The sequence below is a fragment of the Polyodon spathula genome, chromosome 4 (assembly GCF_017654505.1).
Source record: "Polyodon spathula isolate WHYD16114869_AA chromosome 4, ASM1765450v1, whole genome shotgun sequence".
Lineage (NCBI taxonomy): Eukaryota > Metazoa > Chordata > Actinopteri > Acipenseriformes > Polyodontidae > Polyodon > Polyodon spathula.
This window is the reverse complement of record NC_054537.1, coordinates 70,611,621-70,635,076: the sequence shown is the minus strand read 5'-3', so window position 1 is coordinate 70,635,076 and position 23,456 is coordinate 70,611,621. Positions and strand designations below refer to the sequence as shown.

Below are 23,456 nucleotides of genomic sequence, written 5' to 3'. Positions count from 1 at the left end.
CATTATTACCAAGGTAACACACAAAGGAAATTAAAGAGAATTACAAATGAATCGTTGAGACAATGAACCACATACTGTATTCGGAATTTTGACAGAGATCGTGTTAATCTGTTCTACTAGAGCTCTTTGTAAATTTTACACCATCTGATGGATGTCTGTCACTACTACTTGGGATGCAAGTCGGCTATGATTGGTTTGTTTGTTTTTTTAATCAATTCTTTCAGCTGTTTTTGACGTCCCATCGTTTTTATGTAAAAAAAAAAAAAAAAAAAAAAGTTTAAAACCAAAAAGTATTTGTGCAGCCAAGGGAACAGGACATACCATTATTACTGAAGTTGTTCTTTTTTTAAACTGATTAATAAGCTCAATGCAGTGTTATTGTGCTTTATTATTTTACTGGTATCCCCACAGTTGTTGCAGGTCGGTTGTAGTGGCAAAATCGGCCCAACTACGCACACTGTCTTTACCGATGTTATTCTATTAATAATGGATTGCTTTCAAAACTACACTACCTAGAAGCCCAGCGATGACACTTGCATGACATGTTTTTATATCTATTTGGCCATTGGCTAACAAGAAATCAGGTGGTTTTGTGGGTGTTTCAGTGGCCGTTGAGCTGTTGGTCTGTCTCTGCTGTGGCGCTGCTTGTGTGCTGCGTGAGAGTCGAGTGATTTGAAAAAGAAACTAGCTGTTTTGTGAGAGTTCTATTCTGTGGAATAATTTTGGAGTTGTATATACAGAAAAGTCAAAAGTACCTGAAAAAACCTAGGACAACCCCCCTGATTTAAAAAAAGAAAAAAGAAAAAAATAGTAATCTTAACTTGTGTCTTAATTTATTAAATCGTAAATCTGTTACCTTTTCACCTCCTCAACACAAGGAAACACCATCGTTGGGATGAAACCTTACTATCATTTCTAATTTATCATTAATGTCTTAATACTATTAGCCCCGACTTTTTTTTTTTTTTTTTTTTTTTTTTTAATTTGTCAAAAAAGCAATAAAAAAACCCTCAAAAACAAGACAAGTTCACAGGTTTTTTTCGCAGGCTGCGTTCTTTATTTTTTAATTTATTTTAAAACGGCTAATATTGTTATCTAGCCAGAACATTATTATTTATTATTAGTATTAAAACAGTATTCTGATCATTTTAAAACCCACCATTTTTTAAAGTGATATTTTATTGTGTATTAGAAATAAAATAAATCCCACTTCAACTACTCCAGCCTTCCAAAAAAATTAGTACTACTTCTGCTACTAAAACAGTACAGAAATTATTTGTATTGATTTCTACTACTGCTAAACCCTGATATTAGTGTGTGTATGTATGTATGTATGTATATGCATTACAGGGTGTCTGACATCAATTGTGAGTAGTTTGCGATACCTTGAGGCCAGTGGGGAACCTACCATAATACTAATTCACAAACGGGTAGTTATCTAACTGTATTAAAAACATGAAAACAACACATCTTACAAAAGTTCATCTTTTTTGTGAAAATACATTACAATGTGTAAAAAGTTACATTTGTATCCTTCAACATTTTAGTTTAAGTTAGGCTGGGGGAAGGATGCGGCAAAGGCCTAACTTAAACATTAAAACAAAGAGTTAAACAGATTAATACAATATATACATTAAACTTTATTCCTTGAAGTTATGGCAGTTTAAATTAACCTATCCTAGCAACAGTTAAAATGGCTTGCCATTTAGAATATGACAGTAATAGGGTTGGTTTCAAAATGACACGTGTGACAGCATTTTAAAATTGAAAGCTACTGATGAGGAAACACTTATAATGTCACCTTGATTTAGGTCAGCATTAAAACTAAAAGGTACTGTGGAACAGTTTCAGTTCGGTTTTATCTTTTGTTGGTATCACTGTTTGTTTCAAATTTTATGCAAATGTCGGTTTCAGTTGGGGTGCTTTGCATCCCTAACTGCTACATCTATGGAAAGATAAATATGATTCCTAGAACGGATTGTTTGTTTTTTGGTGTTTTTTATCCACTAGTTAAAGTTTTTATACTACTTATTTTTTATACTACTTATTTTTGCCACTGCTTTTTAAAAGTAAGAATTAAAAATAGTTGTTTTATTATTTTAATGTATGTTATTTAATTTTAAAATCACCTTGTGTTTTACTGTTTCTCCAGTTGTTCTGTATATTATTAATATGTTTTTTTTTTTTTTAATCTGAAAAGCGGTTTGGGCGATGTATCACGAAAGGCACTATATAAGAAATAAAAGACTGAGTGACGGATCTATAGATTAGAAATGTTTGAGAGTCCTTCTGAGGTCCCAGTGGTGCTTTTAAAACGTCACCAAAACAGAAAAGTATACTATATAAAAAAAAGATTCCAAACAATAAGATGACTTGCACTAGTTAGCATAACTGATGTTCCATACCAAGATGCTCTTTATGTTACACCTTTACATTTTGGTCTGTTGGGGAAATCATTTGAAATTTACAGTTTGATGGTTTTACCACATTACTGTAAATACAAAATTGTGTTGAGATCCGTGAATTATTTGCAAGATCCTCCATAATGTATGTTGTTCTCCTAAAATCTTAACTTTGAGCAAAACAACCACCCACATTGATATTCCTCACTGCAACATAACCTCCACCAGAGAACGTTCACTTAACCACCCCCACTGATTCTCTCCTACACCGCTCACCCTTTTTGATTTAAACAACTGCAGTCTTTTCAACCAAGCACCACTATGCAATAAATTCAACCATGGAGTTTCAGCTTTGCACCTTGTGGGATCCTGGTATACAACTTGGATAATGTGTTTTTTGTTTGTTTTTGATTAACACAACTATAGTACATTCCCACATGCCAGCCCATCCCCTATTTTTGCCTGAAGGTAGGTTATAGTGTATACATTATGGATTGTGTTTCAATGCACGACACAGAGTAGACTTGGCCATTAAGGATATTATTGAAATATACAAAGGTTAGTCTGGCTGGTGGTCAATGCTAACAGGCATCTTTGTAAAGAAGCTTCGTTGGTGGTGTGTAAATAAGTAATAATAGCTTATTCTCATCTTAATACTGCCTCATTATTATCCAGAACTGTCCTTCAAAGTTTGATAATAGTCACAACTGAGAATACAAAGGTTTAGAAAATATTTAAACCAAGGTGGTTTGTGTAAACTATTACTGGCGAGAGTTACAGAGCTTGTGTTTTATTATGCAAAACCCTGCAGAAAGCTTTGTTTTTATCCAATGTTATTTCTGAATCTGAAGGACAGCAAGAAATGTTATTATATGGCGGTTTTTACACCACTTTTTTAGTGGATTTGAATTGATGAACAAACAATAAAAGTAGTAAAATCAATATTTTCAACAGCATCAATTTTGTAGCATAAATAAGCTTTTCTTAGACTCATTGCTTTACTGCAGGAATGTTAGACATGCAAAAAATGTATTAAGCTCATTTGTATGTTGCCTAATTCTTACATGTAAAGCACATTTGAACGTTAACTACCTAATTTACCCAGTTTTCATTAAAGATTAAAATCTTAATTTTGTGACAAATATTGGAATGAAATATTCTTGTTTGAAATGTATCTGAAATAACACACAACAACATACAAATACACAACATACAAATACACATATACTTACACAATATATAATACAAATGGGATGTATACAAAAGGTTTACATTAGGAAAACAAATAAATTATGTTTTAATCACAAACCTTTTGTGTAAATCCCAAAATAACAATTTTTATTTATTTATTTTTATTTTTTAGATTATTAAATCTGGAATATCTGATTTTGGTTAAACTATGCATAGGTCTTTATTGCAAGAACTAACTAAATACCATGTGTATATTTTAGTTCCAACACCTATAAAATGTATAGTACGTTTAGAATATACCTTCATGTTCCTGTTTAAAATTGCATTTTTTGTAACGTCAAATTCTGTTGTGTAGCAGAGAATGAAGATAAAACAAAGGTACTCAGACTGATTCACTGCAGCTCAATGTTCACCATGAGTAAGATAACCAAGATACAATGCTAGTAGATGCAAGTAATATCAAAGAGGAGCAGAAGAGGAATAATTAACTATTCTGTGTTTAAGGCATGTGAGGCCTATTGTTTAACTACTGTTACATTCTAGTACCAAGCAGCACTTGTGAAAACATTCTGTATCCTACCCCAATAATACTGAGGCCTTTGAGGTATTCCATCCGGGGTTGAGCTTGAGGGACACATCCTGCCACCACAACTTTTTTATCTTGCTCTTGAGCTTTCCTGTAAAAACAATGAATGCATACTGTAATATTATACACCACTTGGGATTTTTATGAAATGACAGAATTAGCTTTCACTGCATTAGTGTGTGTGCAACAAAGCAGACATAACCCTTTTTTTATCTTATTCTAAATGATCATTTTCTTTAAAAAAGGCAAAGGGATGCATGACATTGTAATAGATGAAATATACATCTTTGGTAAAATACAAGAAGTAGCCTACATCAGACCAAAGACAACCAGGCCTTTCAATACTTTGTAAAATGAAGCTTTTCAATACAAAAACACTGAAAGGAAAAATATGTTCCTCAGATTAAAAAATGTGCAGTATCAAAGAAAAGCGCTTTTATCTTTACAAAACACACGCCACCAAGCCGTGTCGCTCCTGGAATCTCTTACATTTATATTAATAAAATCATCTTCCCTTTTTTAAAGCTTTTGCTTTTATTTTTAATTAAATGAACCCTACTTTGAACCTTCATTTTTTAATTGCTGCATTGCACCACTTCATAAAAAAATTTAAAAAATGATTACTATAAAAAAGTCACCCCCCCCCCCCCCCCCCCCCCCCCCCCCCCAAAAAAAAAAAAAAAAAATCAGGAAGGGAGACTGAATGGCAAAATTCTAGGTAGAATGCATTGTGAAGTTTCATTTTTATTATAAAGACTGTAGTCTAGAACACTGGCGGCAGAACTGCTGGGGCAGGGGTGGCTTCAACCCCCCCCAAAACGTAAATACAGTATTGTTTCATTCATTTAACCTTTTTCTTGATGATAAACGATAAATCTCAATTCCCGTACACACACACTGAATGTTGTCTGTCAATGACAATTAAGGTTTTGCAGTCACATGACCCCAGCGGGCTACGGCGCATTACTGGCAGTCAACACAGCAGCTAATGCAAAAACAGTATCTTCTGCATCAAAATGTAATGTATTTGCAAGCACAGATCACACTTCTCACCTCCAGTCACAGGAATTAGAAAGACATAGTAAGTGCCAGATACAGTAGTCTCCACATAGAGGAACACCTCCTAAGGGAACACCCTTGTAGTGAAACAGTCCCCCCCCCCCCCCCCCCCATTGTAAATGCTCCGGCTAAAGGAACAGTAATGTCACATAAAAGAACACCTTCTCGGCACCGACAGCGATTCATTCACAAAGGATACAGCATTGTTTTGTAAAAAAGAGACAGCATGAGTGTCTTGCGGGACACTGATTGGTTTATTAAATCTTTCCTGAACTGCCGTCACATCATTGAATTTTGTATTGATTTCCATGCTCTCAGCTACAAAATGTCATGTAAACAAATGACAAAATGTGCCTCTGTTTCTCTTGCTACACAAAGCAAGCAGAAAACGTTCAAGCTCTTGAAAAACCCTGAATCAGGACACAAGACGTCGAGCAATTTGGCGTTTCCCGTTCTGATGAATTGCTTCACCATTCTGTTAAATAACATGCTGCATTTTGTAATGCGTGTATGGGTGCTGTGTTAATTTAGTTTGGCAGTAAGTTTACTAACGTTAAGATAACATTAAGTAACGCTCATTAGGTTTTTCCTCTGCCATTGTGATAGCCCAAAACACACCCGCCAGCTAATTTCATAGTACATAGCCATTTAAGCTTTTTGACCGTGTTGTTTTGCTTTAGTTTTATTAACGCTAGTTTGTCAGTTACTTTATTAGTACAGTTGATGAACACTTTGCTTTTACTTATTCAGTTCATTTCATATGTTGATGCACATGCATCATGACAAGTAATACATATTTACTTATGTATTGATTCATATTGCGTCTGGTGGCTAACTCTGCCTTAGAGAACACTTCGCTTGCTTCCCGAGGAGTGCTGTCTTAGCTGTAGAATACTTGGAATTTGTGACCATTACTGTGCTCCCCCGGTAATTTTTACTACCCTGAAAGACAGAGATAAAACTAGTTTCATTTTTCCTTTTAAAAGAAAACTTTACTTGCATGTTACCAACTAAGAATATTCAATAGTTTGTTTAAAATTCACTAATATGAACTATATACAGTTTTTCTAATGTTTGTATGAAAACATTTATCTTTTCATAGACTTGTAATTAAAAAACTGTACATGACATTTTCAGGGTAGACTAGAGTATCATAACATTGTATGGGGATTTAAAAAAAAAAAAAAAAAGTTCTATCAAGTGTCAGCAACAGGAATCTGTAGATTTTTTTTGTCCATGTAAAATCAACTTCAGCGAGTGACAGCTAAATGGAACTGCACTGCATGGAACAACTCTACGCTGTGCAAAAATTAGCACAGCATTAACAATGTTTAGGTACGTGCACAACGATAGCATTTCTGGAGTTTTGCAAAAAAATATTTCTGAAATAAATAACTGTAGAAACCCATTTCTTGTAACTTTTTTTTTCATCCACAAAAGCAAAACTTTTGCAACAAAAGATTTTTCCTAAATTTTTTTCTTTGAGAAATTTCTAGAAATTATACATTTCCATTGGGGTATGTAAACAACTGTATAACGATTTGATAGTGTATTTTAATACAACTTTTGTTTATGTAATATACACTACACAAATCAAACATTTAATGTGTGATTTACAGTATTAACACATTGTCAAACAGTTTCTGTTAAGAGAAAAATAAATTTAAAAAATAAAAACATATGAATGCCACCTGAAGAACCTTCAAAAGGTTTAAAATTACCTTTTAACTCCTGGCTAGCGAACAAACCTTTGAACCTTCGAATACAACCCTAATGTAAATACTAGGGTTGGAACAATAAATCTATAATGATGACAATTTTTTTTATATCAATATTTTATCTTGCTGAAAAATTATTATTATCGATAATCACAATTATCACCCTTAACCCAATGAAGCAGGAAGCGGCTCTGCATTGAGCAGTAAGAGGCAGTGAACTGTCTGTGTGAGGCGGAAAACATGACCATGAACACTGCCTGCATTGAAGCATTCATTTTAAACAATATGCTTTTAACTTTACGGCATGGTTTCATTTTGATAATTTGTACACTGGCAAAGCATGACTGGTTTTATAATATAAAAACTAAAATATTGTTTGGAAAATAAAAAACTGCTGGCTCACTGTAAAATTACTGTAGAAAGGGGAACTTTTGACTATTAAAACCTTTAGGCACAGTATTTCGTTTTTTTTTTAGTTTTTTTTTACGTAAATTGAATACAATTGTAAAACGAAAACACCAAAAAAAGCAACCATAATGCAAAGGTTTAATATAGCCTGAACAACTTTGTTGCTTCTTTATTTTAAACTACAGGAAAAACATGAGCGCTATTGTAAAAAAAAAAAAAAAAAAAAAAAAAAAAAGCTGCATAAATAGAAGAGAGTTAACTTTTAATGGAAGGACAGGTGGTTTATTTTATTAAACTGTTTGCATACAAGCAGCGATGTGCAAAAATCAGTATGTTCCCAATAGCATACAACTGTATACAGAAACAAACACAAACCTAGTTTGAGTCTCTTAATGGAGATTCACAACAGATGTAAAGAAAACAAGTGCTTCTAAGGTAACATTACCATTTTTTTGTTTATATACATTATGGCACTTTTATTAAAGTAAACATTCTCGAATTAACAGAAACTTTAAATAAGAAAAAAAAGGGTGCTTAAGGAAAACTACATAATTTATTAATATACAAATTACAATAGGTGTATTTTTATACTCACGTTTGTTCTGGGCACCCACCAGAAATGTAAAAACTTGGTGCATATACTGTCTATTTTTTTTTTCTTCTAAACTCAGTGACTTGTCATGCTGCTATAGTATAAAGCTCAAGTATACGACGAGTTCATATTCAGCAGCTTTGTAACATGGTTAGACTACCTGCAAGGTCGCTTTCTAGGAGTTAGAGTGTCATTTTATACACAAGTCAAACTAATTCTTTGTGGCAGTTTGTAACCAATTAACCGTGTTGGTTAATGTGGTTACAAGCAGCCTCAGGGGAGTTATTTTTCTATACTTTTTTCTTTTGAGAACTAACAAAGATATGGAAAAAAGAAAATTTTTGTAAGTTTTATTTCTTGTCAAACCAAATTTATTCAAAACAGTAAGTAAACACAGTGTGTTTGAAACATCTGGAAGTATTAATGGCACACTAACCTTGTAGACTTCATTAATACCGTGTGGGGTGGAAAATAGGTATAACAAACAAAACATTGTGTGCATGTTTGTACTGAACACACTGTAAAACATAGTACTTAATTTCAGGAATCAAAAGTAATTGTGTGGAATTACAACCTTAATGTTTGCATAATGACAGAGATCACTGTAGACAAACCTGTCAGTTAATTTTTTTATTGGTAAAAAACAACCATGTTTCCTTGTGCAGTTTTTAAAACGATAACAAAAATAAAATCAACATTTAAAAAAGGTAGTGTTTTTTTTTTTTTTTAGACACAAAATATTACCTTAAATGCTGTTTTTTATTAAATTGTGCAGCATATGCAAAATGGAAGAATGTTGTAAACCAACAAGGAGTTAGTCTAATTGATGCTTTTATTAAAACAGAAACTACACCAGGGTGCTTAATAACTTTAGCTGTATCCTGGAAATCATTAAAAAAAAAATAAATAAATGTAAACAACCCACACAATTTTATTCTGGTACAATAAAACATAGCTTCCCAGCTGCTGTTGTAAGCTTTCTGTTCATGCTCAAAAATGATTTCACTTTTGATTTGATATGCCCCTTATTTAACCAGTTTCACCTTACAGCTAGTTTATCCTCCTGCCAACAACTCAAATAAAAATAAAACAAATGCAGTCCATCAGGACAAGCATACACATACATACATTAGTTCTATTGCATCTGATCACTATATAGGTTAAAATAAGCTTTGGGACATTGTTCATGTGGCAAAAAAGGGGATACATAGAAAAGATTTTAATAGATGTCATGCCTGGCACTACCGAACAGCAGTAGTCCTTCAGATTTCTACAAAACCACAGGACTACAGTAAATTGAATTCTGTAAAAGTAAATAAAAGGTCTTTGAAAATTACTCTGAAATCTTAAGGAGAGGTCTTGCTAATACTTGAACATGAAAGCCTTTTTGAAACCAAGAACATTAAAAAAGGCCTAAAACTGGAGCTTTTACACCAAAAAAAAAAAAAAGCTTTTTTTCATATAATGAAAAAGCCTCATTTGGAAAGAGCAGACCTAGTAGAAGCTGTCAGATAATTCATTTTTTTTTATGCTTTTCCCGTTTTCTAATTCACTGGTGCTTTAATGCAATGGTTCCCAACCTGTGGTCCACAGACTGGTTCAGGACTGGTGCGATACTGGTTGGTTGACACCAGGCCAGTTCGGTGATGGTAGCAACTGGTCGGTACCAAATCAGAACGGGGTTGGTCGCAACCGAGTTGGTACGGTATCGGTGAGTAACAGCGGGTCAGTACGGGTACAGTACCGGTTCAGTACCGCTGTGGTATCCTCGGTGCCGGTTCAGGTCAGGAACCTTGGTATTGGTATGGTACGGGTCCACTGGTTCTTAGTCACTGCGGGTGGCAGTGTACAGAAATGCCCACCTGTGCAAGCCATTGGGAAAAACACTCAGTCAGTTCCACACACGAGACTGAGGGAAGCTTGCTTGTTAGAATGGTATCAATATTCTTCATAATGGTGATGCTGAAGCGGTCACCTAAATGGCAGCAAGACATTGTGAAAGATGTTGCAAGCAATCACAATCGAATTCTGTGCAGTGCTGCTGAGCCTAGCAGCTGCATCTATGCTTTAGACCTGAGTGTAGACCCTGTATATATAAAAACAAATTAAAATACAACACATACAGTAATTTAAACAATTACATAAATAGAAACTCTCGTAAGCCAAAATGAGAAATAAATAAACTACAGCCGGAGCTATTGCAGTCTGGGGGAAGTGCAGAGTTAGCTGACTTATGTTGCTGGATCCCTGGGAAGGAGCGACTAGCTGCTGACTTCACGTGAGGCACAAGGCTGCAGTGGGACATAAGCTGCAGTGCAAATTAGACAAACCCTTGCGAGTTATGCAGTACCTGGTGTCCATTTTTAAAAACAGTTTCTTAATTTTGTCAATATACAGTAGTAGTGCAGCTTTACAGGCATACTAATTAAAACCAATGAATTGGGCGTTTTCAAAATAAATGCATAAATAAATGTTAGTAGTTAGTGGTAGTTTATTTGGCAGACACCTTTATCCATGATGAATTTAAAGCATCACAGTAATTGCAACGCATCAGGGTTTCTATTATTCTACACTATACAGACAGAATGCTGTTTTTTGGAGCTCAAGCCAGCAGATTAGATTCAATTAAAGTCTGGTTTAAAAAAAAAGTTTTAACACTAGGGACTATTCTAACATCTAAATTCCTCCCATCTTTGACCTACATAGCCTCAGGATAAAAAGACTTTGTTTCACTTCGTTCTGGGATTAATATGATGGCACTACTGGTTCACGGATGAGGCAGGATTACACCACTTTGACATATAGCCTAGTGCACTGCTCCCTCCATTTCTTCACATCTCTTCTGGAAACACCGACCTTGTGAGATATCGGCCTATGACACTCTTCACACAGGCATGTGGCAAATTTATCTCCGGGGGTGCAATATTATCCACAAATATGGTGAAAGACTTTTACTTCATTGTAGCATTTAGTGGGGTGGTGATCCTGTAGGATTCCACATCTCAGCATGGCATGTGGAGTGTGAGCAGGAAAGGAGGTGTAGTTTTCTTGAGACAACATCGACTGCAGCTGAAATCAAATGCTACTTGACTAACACCAGTGTCCAAGCTAAATTTAATGCAAGGAGATTGAAAACTCCCAAGTCAACATTATTTAGAAGACGTGGCTTAAACAGATAAAATAAGAGACTTTGGACTGTCATCTGAACTGCGATGGATCTTTTAAAATAAGGTCCAGCCAATTTAAAAAAAAAAAAAAAAAAACACACACAACACACATCTAGGTCTGTAAATGCATGGATTTCAGATTTTAATATTTTAAAACAATTGCTGTGTTTACAGTAGATCCGCAGTGGCTTAGATTTAAAACACCACCCCCAATAAAAGGATCCTTCTCATTTTGATTTAAGCACTATATAAAATCTGCAATATAGTATAGTTCAATAAAACTATAGTCACTTTTCAAAGACAAAGCAGTAATTACTGGATGTCTGTAGCCACTGTTTCCAATCAGCCATCCAAGAATATGTTCCATGTCTTGAAAGGCAGTTGTTCCTCTTTCAATAACTGGACATAGAGTTCAGAACAACCCACATCTGAGGCCAAGGCATTCAGTATTATTTTTGAACATCCACATGCCTTGATCTCTGATTACATTTGGTTTTAAATAACCCAGTTTACACAGTTCTGGGTGATACTATTCATCAAAACTGAAATGTTTTGCCCAAGTTAATTTATACAAATCAATACAGGCTGGTGACATTTTCAATCATGACCAAGGGCATTCAATGATTTTATTTAAAATGTACAGTATCCCTTTATCCCGTGTTCTTCAGTTAAATCAACGCTGACCACCATCATGCATATTTGAAGACTGAATCTCTCAACCACTTTTTTTTTTTTTTTTTTTTTTAATGGAAAATGAAAAGATCCCAGGGTTACTACATAATGACTTGGTTTCATTGCTTTTGGAGCTTGATATTTGTTTTTTCCCCCCAGCTTCTTAAAAATCTTCATTTGTGCAGCTAGGAATGAAGGGCCACCAAGGCATAACACTTTTGACACTTTCAGATTTTCTGCCTCTTTCCAATACAGTAACACAAAATAGGGTATGCGATCCTCCAAAGTGTGTATTGCTTGGAAAGAAATTCTGTTGAATGTCAGCAAACTTTTTTTTTTGTTTGTTTCTGGCAACAATAGATTAGCTACAGCAAAAAGTAAAATATTTTCTTGGCTCTATCAGTCTCAAATATGCAGTTAAATCTTGGAGAATAACGTATATTAACACTTGATTGGAATGGGGGGGGGGGGGGGGGGGGACACCCAATAAAATAGGTCATATCAGATTTAATTGGTTTGCAAACATGAATGGAAATGTGAAAAAGATCTGTCCAAAGAACGCGGCACTGAAACAGTTAAATGTTCACTGGACATCACCTTTAATGGAACTCTCCCGACAATCATAGAGTACCATATAAGTACCCTAGTACTGTCCCACCTTGATTACTGCAACTACCTCCTGACTGTCCTCTTCAGCTCATCCAAAACTCTGCTGCCCACCTCGTCTTCTCCGTTCCTCGCTGCTCTGCTCCTTCCACTGGCACCCTATCACCAATCCAAAACTCTTGTACTCAACCCTTCTGCTCCCTCCTATCTCCAGACTATTACTCCCTACACCCCCTCTCGCCCACTCTGCTCCTCCACTATCGGCAGATTAGCTGTACCCCCCTCCACCTCCCCTGCTTCCAGAGCCTGCTCCTTTCCACCCTTGCCCCTCAGTAGTGGAACGACCTACCCATGGATATCAGGACTGCTCAATCCACGACCACCTTCTGGCGCCTCCTCAAGATTCACCTGTTCAGACAGCATCTGTAAACCTCACAACTACACTAGACTAAATGGCACCCAACTGTACCAGTACTTGCACTGAACTGCTCCATACCTTGCCATAGTCTACTACTACTCTTAATTATAACTATTTCCTGTATCTTGTACTTGATTTTACTCTATAGGCATCCGTATTCATGTTTTTTGCAATTCCCCTTATTTGAAATTGTTCTTCTCAATTTATCGTACTTCCTAGGTGCTCTTAATGGACTACTCGTATAAGCAAATATTTTTACTGCAAGTTTAAGTGCTCTTAGTCAAATTCGCTCGTAAATGTATTCTCTTATTTTTATTTGATCTTATCTTCTACTTTCTTAACTGTGCTTTACAACTGCTCTTATCTGTAATGTGATATTCTGTAATGTGATGTTTTGTAACAACTAAGACACCCTGGATAAGGTCGGCAGCCAAGAAATTAGTAAGTACAGCTCTGCAGATGTAAAGAGCATTTTCACAATGACAGGAGCCTGGAGATTGAAGGGTGTCTTGTGTGAACAGAGACTTGGCATTTCTTGCATCAAGATTCCCATTTGAGAGGAGCCTTTTTTTGTTTTCCAAATGTCAAAGCACGTGGTCTATATCATCGTTAGACAGAAGTTAGTCATGCGGCAGCGAAAGGGTACAAATAAGAAAAAAATACATAATATTATATATATATATATATATATATATATATATATATATATATATATATATATATATATGTGTGTGTGTGTGTGTGTGTGTGTGTGTGTGACTGTACTAAACATTAAGATCGTAGCTTAAACAGGCATGCAGGACTTGTACTATATAATCCTGGAAAGAAGTTACTTCTGTACCGTAAATAGTTTGAGATATAAGGCTTTCACACTGTGGTGTGGGCAGCTTTGCAAAAACTAAGGAGATGGTAATGTTTTCTTGTGCAAAACCCATGGTTGAACTTGACCTAGGGAAATCACAGAATAAATAACTATTGAGTATGAAGACAATGTATTGAAGTGTTACTGTAGGTCTTTATCATTGAGAATCCAAAAAAAGTCACATGACCCCAATATGACACCTATCCTCAGGACACAGGTCAAATGAAGGGTGTGGTGATGCCGGGTTTGCCAACTCATACAAGCTTCCCTTACTGTACATGGATGCATCATAAATCACAAGTTATTCTTCAAATATTGCTTGCATAGGCAATTGTAACCCTTTTATCTTACCTACACGTTTAGTTTAGTTTGGGTTTCCACTTTGCAAATAGGATGTACAGTTTTTTTTTTCATAGGTTTTGTGTTTAAGAATTAACAGTATTCCAAAAGAATGGTTAGATGTGTTGTACAATAATTCTTATAAAAGGCTTAAATATGTGAAATAAAAGCTGCTGCAGACAGCCTGCAAATGGATTAACAAAATGTTAAATTTATTCAGTGCAGGCTACTGTAATTTATTTGCTGTTGCTATCAGATTCATTTTAGACCTTGGGCACATCCGAGCCCAACGGAAAACCACACTGGCATTCCAAATCTCTGCTGAATATTATCAAGGTAACATTCAAGTTAATTAAAAAATATTGATTTTAACTTTTGTATTACATAAATGCTGAAAAAAGAATTGCTTTGTAATTTCCTTTTCAGTAGACTGCTCCTTAGTGAATTATTTACAACATCAATGCCAAACACAAGTATTACAAGCATTTGAAAAAACGAAGCAGTCAATGCATTCCAAAAGGTCACATCTCAGAATATTACCCTTAAATGTCCAACCTAATAATGAGTTTAAAAGTTAAACAAGATTTCCGGGGAAACACTGAATTGCTTGGTTGGGAAGTAATCTAAAATTTAAAAAGCTATTAAAAGCCAAACCACAGGCTAGATCACACCCAAAGTTAAATCTGCCTGTTTTTAAAAAAGTGAACAAGGGAGGAAACCCCACCGATTTAGTGATCTTTAAGATCGCCACCCCGATCTCTTTGCCGAAGTTTACTTTTTTCTTTTACTGTAGTTTCTTCAGTTCTTTTAGTTTAAGTGAATCCCCAGTGCGTATTACTTATTTAAAAACAAACTAAAACAAAAGCACAGCAGAGAACAAATAAAACAGGAATTTGCTAGAAGCTGATTAAAAGGGTTAATAGATGCTTGGCTATTTCGTCATTACTGTGCATTTGCTATAAGCTGCAAAAATATACTTTGCAGATGTGTCATTAAAACTCTACCGCATGTTAAAAATGCTAGCGACGTTTTTATATTCTTTGCATCTTGTGGTAATCAGTATTTTAAGTGTATGTAATGTGATAGCTGTGAAACTCCTGTGTTTTGAATTGTATGCATTAGTGGTGGAATGACCAGGATGAATAACAAGACTTCATTGTCAGCATATCAGTTTCCATACAGGTAATAGGATCAATGTGACACTTCACCTGTAGAGAAAAGCACAGGACCTTTAGAAGCTTCAGTCACACTGCGAAAGTCTGCCAATGCAGTGGGCTGCAGGTTCAGCTACATAAAAAAGCACTTGGTTTATTACAGTAGCCAGCATAGTTGTCTTTTGTCTAATTTACTTTCTTTGCAAGATTTATAACAGCCAAAACGAACACGATGGGCCGAATGGTCTCTTCTTGCTAGTAAAATGTCTTTGTTTTTTTTTTATTATTTAAGGTGCACTGGGATGTTTTTTGACGGAGACATTTGGCTTGAATACACTTAAACATAATTCTGTTCTAATAGCACGTAAGAGGAAGGCATTTACATTAGTAGCCCGATTGTTTTAGAAATGTAGCATTAAAAAATGCTTAACACTGATTTTTTTTTACTACTGAATTGCACATGTTAGCAGAGTTTTTAGTACTATCAGTAGCAGTTATTTTCCTGAAATAGTTTTTTTTTTTTTTTTTTTTTTACTAATCCACTTAACTAAATTATTTGGAAGTGGTGATTTTCAAAATATATAACATTATAAAAATTGTAAAATGAGCATATAGTGTTTAATAGTTAGGAAAACAACATTTGTGTGTATTCCTAATGTAACAAATTACTGTGTTCATTAAAAAAAAAAAAAATGTTTTACTGGTATACATGAATCAAATCAGGCTAGTCTAGTTTACTTTTCTAAAAGATTTCAACGGTATAGAATCATGGAGGTATTATGTTGTGTGTGACTTTTTAAGAACATAACATGTTAAACAAGAGAAGGTCCATCTGGCCCATCTTGCTCATTTGGTTGTTTACTGACCCAAGCAAGAACCTCATCAAGTCATTTCTTGAAGTAATCAGCTTGCACAAGTGTTTCATTTTTTCATTCTTTGCTCACATTTTTAGGGCACTTCTAAGATACCCCTGTATGTAAAACATCTGGCCTATTATAAAAAGTCTGCTTCAAGTAAAATATTGTGTGTGTTATTTTGTTATATATAAAAATTAAGGGATTCCTTGTAATTGGAGTATTTGAAGTTGTCCGAAATACCAGTTATTTCTGAGTATGTAAGAAATAAAGAAAATTGGTGTCTTATATACCAAGTGTTGCACTTTCTTACCAGTTTTATTTGAATTTTACAGTTGTTGGCAGTGACCTTTGAATACAGTGGAACTGGTAATATTTAAAACAGCAAGCATCCCACCATACTGTATCATTATTAAACTATGTATTAGTCTCTTATGCACTTTGCACTTGCAAAAAATTTAATTTGGCAGCCATTTAACATGTAATGGAGATCCAAAGTATCATGATAGTATCAAATATCATGATACCATGCATGGTATCGTATCGAGCCTCCCTAAATGAGGTATCACAGACCACAAAATCAAATACATTCATCTACATCCAGTATTTTTCAGATAACAAAATGTATTCACAGCCATCAGTTCTCTCTACATGTTTTTTTTGTAGTCCAAGGTTTAAAACTCACCTCTCTCATTCTGCTCACAGAACACTTCTACCATCAGTGAAAGGGATAGAAATTAAAAGTTGGTCCCAGTGGCACACTGAAGTGGCATTAGATGAATAAAAGCCACCAAGTATTCAGAAACAAATTTACTTAACAGCGTCTAAAGTTAATCTACATATATGTATTTACATATTTGTATCTTAAAACACAATTTTAAAAATGTAAAGATAAGCTTAGGAAGTTCAAGTCATAAAGAAATATGAAGCTTTGCTATACTGCCTCGGAGAGCATCTTCCATATTCTCATGTCTGTGTTCCATTTTTTGAAAGTCATGTACTCCTCTGGAGTGTCCTTTACTTCAAGTAAAATACAGGACATAACCCTGAGCAGAAACTGTCTTGATTGCTTTGCTTGCTTAAAAACCTTAAGTACAGTTTGTTCCATGATCAAAGTAAAACAAGTAACTTGAGTACCAACAGCAGACCTCAGCTAAAAGTGACTTTGTAAAAAAGTGCATCGCCTTGTTTCTGAACTAGAATAAACTGCCTTTAATACAAGTCTTAATCCTCTACAGTAGGTCTTCACTAGCAAGGAAGCAATGTGGATTACTTAACTCAGGTAAAATAAAATATTGATATTTTTAAGAAACTGAATATAACCTTTTAAACACACAGCTACTAAAATTGGTGCAAATTAAATGCTTTTAGCTTTTTTTTTTCACGGGAGCAACTCCTGGATCACAGAATAGAAAACAGGTGTTTCTTATACCCTGCCTGCAGCTATACTATAACTACATTATTCTTAAAATCCTGAGAACATCATAAGAGCAGAAAGGGCGTAGGACATCTAGCCTCTGACAGAACTTGTGGTTGAACTACTGGACCAGTAAAAAGTAAAACCTACACTAAGATGTGGCTGTAGACAAGAGCAAGTAGGGTAAAAAGGACAAAACTTTTACAGCACAGTCAAAGAAATACTAAACTCTGCATAAAGACTTTGTTCTTGTGTCTAGTTTTACAGTATGAACATGACAGATTCAGAACCTGCATTAAAACTAAATATGTTTAGGTCTGCTTTGAACTCAATACGCCTAAATGCCAGACTAAAATAGTTGCTTTGCCTGAAATTTTACACATTTGTCTGGGATGCCCTAATTGCAGCACATGTAGCTCAAGTATAGGCATAATGATATAACCAAATTGTACTTCATTGTGGATGCATGGAATTCAAAATACCAGTCTCAGTATGTTTGTTTCCATTAGCATGGAATTCAAAATACCAGTCTCAGTATGTTTGTTTCCATTAACAATGCATCACTTCCAAAACAAGAGACCCCCTCCGTAAGGACTCAGAGGTTAAATTCAGGTTGCTTGCATCATTTATAATATATGTACAAAAATAATTGGGTCCTGGTATTATATAGGTAAAAGACAACAGGGGACAAACTAAAAGCAAGCTGGCCATGAAAGATGAGGATCAACAAAGATTTTTCTTAGATGTTTTATTTATGAGCTCCCCCCTCTCCTATATCAGAGTCCCTTTGGAGTTTCTCCACAATAATCACACACACGCACACACACCAAGATACTGCAGCACCTGTAGTTTCCTCTACACTTTTTAAATCTTCTCATGAATGGCTACTCCTAGATTGGCAAAAGGCACCACAAGTAAAGTACTTGTCTGGGATATAAAGCGGTTTATTTATTTATTAGAGTGGTGGTGGTGGTGGTGGTGGTGGGGGGGCATTCATGAGCACAATACAGAAACTTTGACATGGCTCCATGACAAAAGAAAAAAAAAAAAAGAAGTTCCTACATCTGTTGCACCATAGCAACAATACTATAAATCATGCAACACAATACAAGCAAGGACTTGTCAATACAAAAACCAACTAAAGAAAGTGTGTACTAGGATAAGGGAGGGAACATATCTCTGGTGTAACAAAGCTTTTTTTGCTTATTTCAGCTGGGAACCAGGATTTTGCTAATATCTAAAATTTTACCGAGCCTTAGTCAAACAAAGCAGCAGCTCTGGTTTATATTCAGATTCTATCGTTTAAGTCTCACAGTGACAGTAGCCTAGAGCATACCAACACAAAAATGAAACCACTACTTTGCTGACAAAACAAATAATAAAAAGGTCCAACTAAAATCTATATACATAAACAAGTCGTATTTATGTTAAACTACGGACTAAGTGTTATGGGAACTGCAAAAACCACAAACCTGACTGACTTTTCAAAAGGTCAAAGTCAAGGGTTACACTTCGCTCAAAGGTCACCATCTTTTTGAGAAATTAGCAGTTGAAGTTTACAAAAAACAATTAACATACGCTTCATTTCTAACAGAAAAAAACATTTCTGCACTTTAACATTTCAAAATATATATGAATTGGAATAAATACAGTAGATTTAACAGACTACTACATTATGTAGTGTTTTTTTTTTTTTTTCCCCCACTTGCTTTATGCAGACGATTGATGTTAAATAATCACAAAGCAGCAGCCTGTGCCTATTTAAACAGGAGAGGCAGCCGTCTGCTTTACTCACCACCTGATAGCCAACAAACATGTATATCTGATGAATTGCTTATATCTACAGTACAACATGTGGTCTCCAAATTACAAAAGAACAAAGATTAAGCAGGTGCTCCTGTCAAAAGTCTTATTAGCAGCACTTGGATATTGTAACACAGGAGCTTGTCATTGTTTAGTTTGTGCTTCTCTATTGCACTTTCGGCTTACCTTCTACTGCTATGAAAAGAAGATTCAAAACAGATGAATCAGAGGTTAAGCAATTAATCGGATTAGTATTTTAGCAATGAATAGCAAAACCTGATCCCTTTTTGTTCTCAACCGTTACCCAAACTAGGTCTGTAACTACAGTATAGCCTTTAGTTACCACAACAGGTGGTACACCGAGAGCCACAAAAACTGTTCTTCCACAAAATTTAAAAAGACGCAATTGCTTTTCATTCTCTTACACAATTTCACTGTTCTTTCAAAGTGTGTCATCCACACTGAGTCAGCCCTCCTTTCCTTCAATAAAACCTGCTGCCACTTGCTTGAGACTCATTTCAGTTTTTTGGAGGACCAATTTAACATGTGCCAGCAATGAGTAAAAACATTTCACAAACATTTTAGCCTGGTCACTGTAGCCATGATCAACATTAGCTGGCTCATCAAATTATTAAACAAATCAAGTTACATTTTAGACATTAAAAGAACAAACAATAATCATAAGCAAAAATGTAATTAGCAATCCAGCACAATTTTAAAAAAATGAAAAAAATAAGTATTTGGAAACTCTGGAAAATAAAGGTACATGTTCGTTTTTGAAAAGGTACTGTATTTGTAATGTTAACAGCACCGATACCTTTTCTTGAACTAGTATAGACATTTATTCAGACATAAGTTGTTTGGTTTCTAAACCTCTTATAATGAATCCCGTATTATATTAATTAACACTGCACATTTAAGAGCAAAAGCACCAGAACGTTCTTGGCCCCTTTGCTGCGTAGACAGAGATCTGACCTGCCCAGCAGCAGTACACCGACTGAAGAAACAGAGCCTGGTGAAGCAAGGAAATGCCACGTACATAGGCTTAAAGTCAGTTGGGCCCAATGTTTGTTATTTTGGTTATACTAACATAACATATGTGTTGTAAGCAAGATGGCTGTAAGGTATGGATTGATCCAAAAACACTGCAGTGTGTAATACTGAAATAACCCTGATTCACCATGAAATTACACCTTATAAGACTTGTTTCAAATCATGCTGAGAATGTAAGGCTTCACTGCACTTTGTGGATAAAGACTGAAAAAAGCTGAAATAAAAAAGTTGTAAAGAAACAAAATGTTGACTGATTTCAAACTTTGTTTACTAGTAATCAACCTCAGAATTGCATTTAGTGGGGAACAAAACTAAAACTACCACAAAGGCTTAGATAACAAAAGTAGATTTTACTGAAATCAGTTGAAGTTTGGTAGACTGGTGGTTGGTTTTTTCCATGTTAATCTTTGTAATTTCGTTAAATAATTTACAAGCCCAAGTGGATTTGTGGAACAGTACCAACAACACTTAAGTTACGTTATCAAAATTACCCTTGGAAGAGTCCAGTTTATGCAAGAGACCATTGTTGTACTAGGTAAGCAGCACTCGCACATCTGCAAGTAAAATGCAAGATTTCCACCCACTCACCATCTGCCAAGTACAGTAGGTAGTTCCAAAAAACATTCACTGCAAAAAAATAAATACATTAAGTGGTGCAGCTATTAAATCGACGCATCGATTATCGATCATCTATCCTTAAATTTCCCAGAGCTTCGATTACACATTGATGAATCGATGCATCAAATTAGAGCCCAGTTTGAAGTCTCCTATTGCCGGTTTAAATTAAATCCTTGAGTGAGTGAGAATGCCTTTTTAGTGCTAGTAGGGTAGATAAACAACATCAGCACGTTGCTAGGATACACACTTTAGGCCTCTAAATTCCCATTGGATATACCCTGTGTAAAATTAGTTGAGTTTCTTCACAGGTGAATCCATCCACTAAAAAAGTGACAAGAACGCAGCATACATTTTATGTTATGTGTAATAATTTCAAAAGAATGCCAATACAGGTGCACTGCACTGCAACTGATCCTGCTGGAACCAAGTTCCATTTACAACATATTGAGAAGGCATGTCCCTGCCCAACATGTGTTTTAATGGGGAATTAAAGCAGACTTGTTTATTATGTATACAGTTTAATATGTACAGTTTTAATGTCCCATAGGGATGTCGTGTTAAAACATGCAGTTTAATATATACAGTACCATTTTAATCGGGTAGAGTTTTCCTGTTCCTCAGGCAGATATTTGCGTTTAATACGTAGTTTTCTTGTTCCACAGGCACGTCTTTTTAGATTAATATGTACAGCACTGATTTACTAGGTACAGTTTTCCTAGATACTTTGAAGAAATAAGGTACATCTAGGACAGTAAATGACAGCCATGGTGTCAAAGTACTGATTTCCATTGTCCCTTGGAGTCGGTTATAAGTGGAGTGCACCTGTACTGAATCTACAGATTACCTTCTCTTGTTTCAAAGCATGTTGTGTTTGGAATATGTGTCAATATTACATAAACAAGCTGAATTCCTGTTATTTTATTTTATTCTGTAAACAGAAAACTGGGCCTTGCTTTGACATGACTGCTGCAAAACATCTAGTTTTGAAATATAGGCTAGGCCATGTGCTATAACATTTTATAAGTAACTTGAAATCTGCAACTGTTAAGAGCTGAAAACAATTAAAAAGGTCTAATTAAGCAAATTATCCATTCAATCAAGGGTCTAGTTAAGTAATTGAGAGCTCAGTTGGAATGAAAACCAGCTCAGACACAGTGGGTCCCCAGGACTAGGGTTGAGAAACACTGGGCTAGACTGTGCCTTCAGCTTGGGATATTGTAACAAGCATTTATAAAATGTGTGCAGCAGGTGTTTCAGATAAATTAGTAGGACACTGTTTACCTTAAACTCTATGGGGTAATGAAGATTTCCATAGAGTACAGGGTTATGTTGGATTTTCTATAGAAAGACCACTCATTAACTCACCATGCTGCAGGTGGTATGGTTAAAACAGATCAAGGGGTATACAACCTTAGTCATTCCATACAAAAAAATACATATTTTTTTAGCTTAATTTTTTTAAACATGCTAAAATCCCACTCCTCTGTCTTAAACCTCTTAGCATACCGTAATTAATTTCCTGCAACACCATTTTTAATTATCATTTATTTCACAGATGTCCTCATCCAGGATGACTTACAGTTGTTACAAAGTATCACATTACAGATAGCAGTTACAAAATAAAATAAATGCAGTAGTAAAAGCGAGCAAATTCATAGAGAGTGAATCATGATTGTAGCAGCAGTTTTTAAGTATTCTGTAAATATTTCATCAAATAGTTAAAAAGTACAATGCTTACAGGGCTGTCAGGGCTTGTTTTCAAAAGATACTAGCACAGACATATGCAAACCAATGCAATAACTTCTGTGTGTACATTATTAGGAGAGAGCTATATCTCCACTCATCTGTAGGTTTCATGATCACGCAGCCTTCCACCCAATATTGTAGATAGTGCTGTCACAGCCTTACGTTTTCGCCTATTGTTATCGATTTTCCCCATTGCTACTGTACTTATACATCCAGAGCATCCTGCAATGAGATGCGACGTTCGCATCGGGCAGTTTGTTCCAAGCTTTATCGTTGTCCATTTTCTGTCGTATTACCATACTGTAAGGAGATAGTAAAAAGCTATACATATGCACACAAACACACACAAAAAAAAAAGCGTATTCCTTTTGTGGTGCTATTGTACAAATATGTACCCAGGTGCTTGTCAGAGAAATTGGGGGTATAGAGGCTGTCCACTTTTAATAAGAAAGGCATGATTGGATAGTAGCTGAAACCTTGTCAGCTGCCATACAACTGTTTAGCGCTGACAGGTGCCGTATATTAACACCAGGAGGATACGATAACCCCAGTTGTGACGAGTGCCGTTGTATAAAAGAAAAAAGCTTAAAATGAACTGTTGTATTCAAGAAATTCAGAACAGTGAAAAACAAATACCATTTAAGTTTGTGTTGCACACAAAATTCCCTAAAATTTAAGAAAATGATTTTAATGAAGGGCTGCAATGCAGCAAAAAACTGAATAATTAAACACAAAAGGAAGAGAAAAGGTTACCGCACCAAGCTGAACAAAGGTTTTTGTGAACTCCATTA

At 35.3% G+C, this 23,456-nt stretch overlaps 1 protein-coding gene across 1 annotated transcript in view; it reads right to left on the bottom strand.

Annotated features, from left to right (window-relative positions):
- Nucleotides 1-23,456, bottom strand: part of cdkal1 (CDK5 regulatory subunit associated protein 1-like 1) — a 410,621-nt gene that overhangs the window by 309,543 nt on the left and 77,622 nt on the right. The window contains exon 5 of the mRNA XM_041248498.1: nt 4,174-4,270. Coding sequence (XP_041104432.1) covers nt 4,174-4,270 — 97 coding nt within the window. The remainder of the gene's footprint in view (nt 1-4,173; nt 4,271-23,456) is intronic.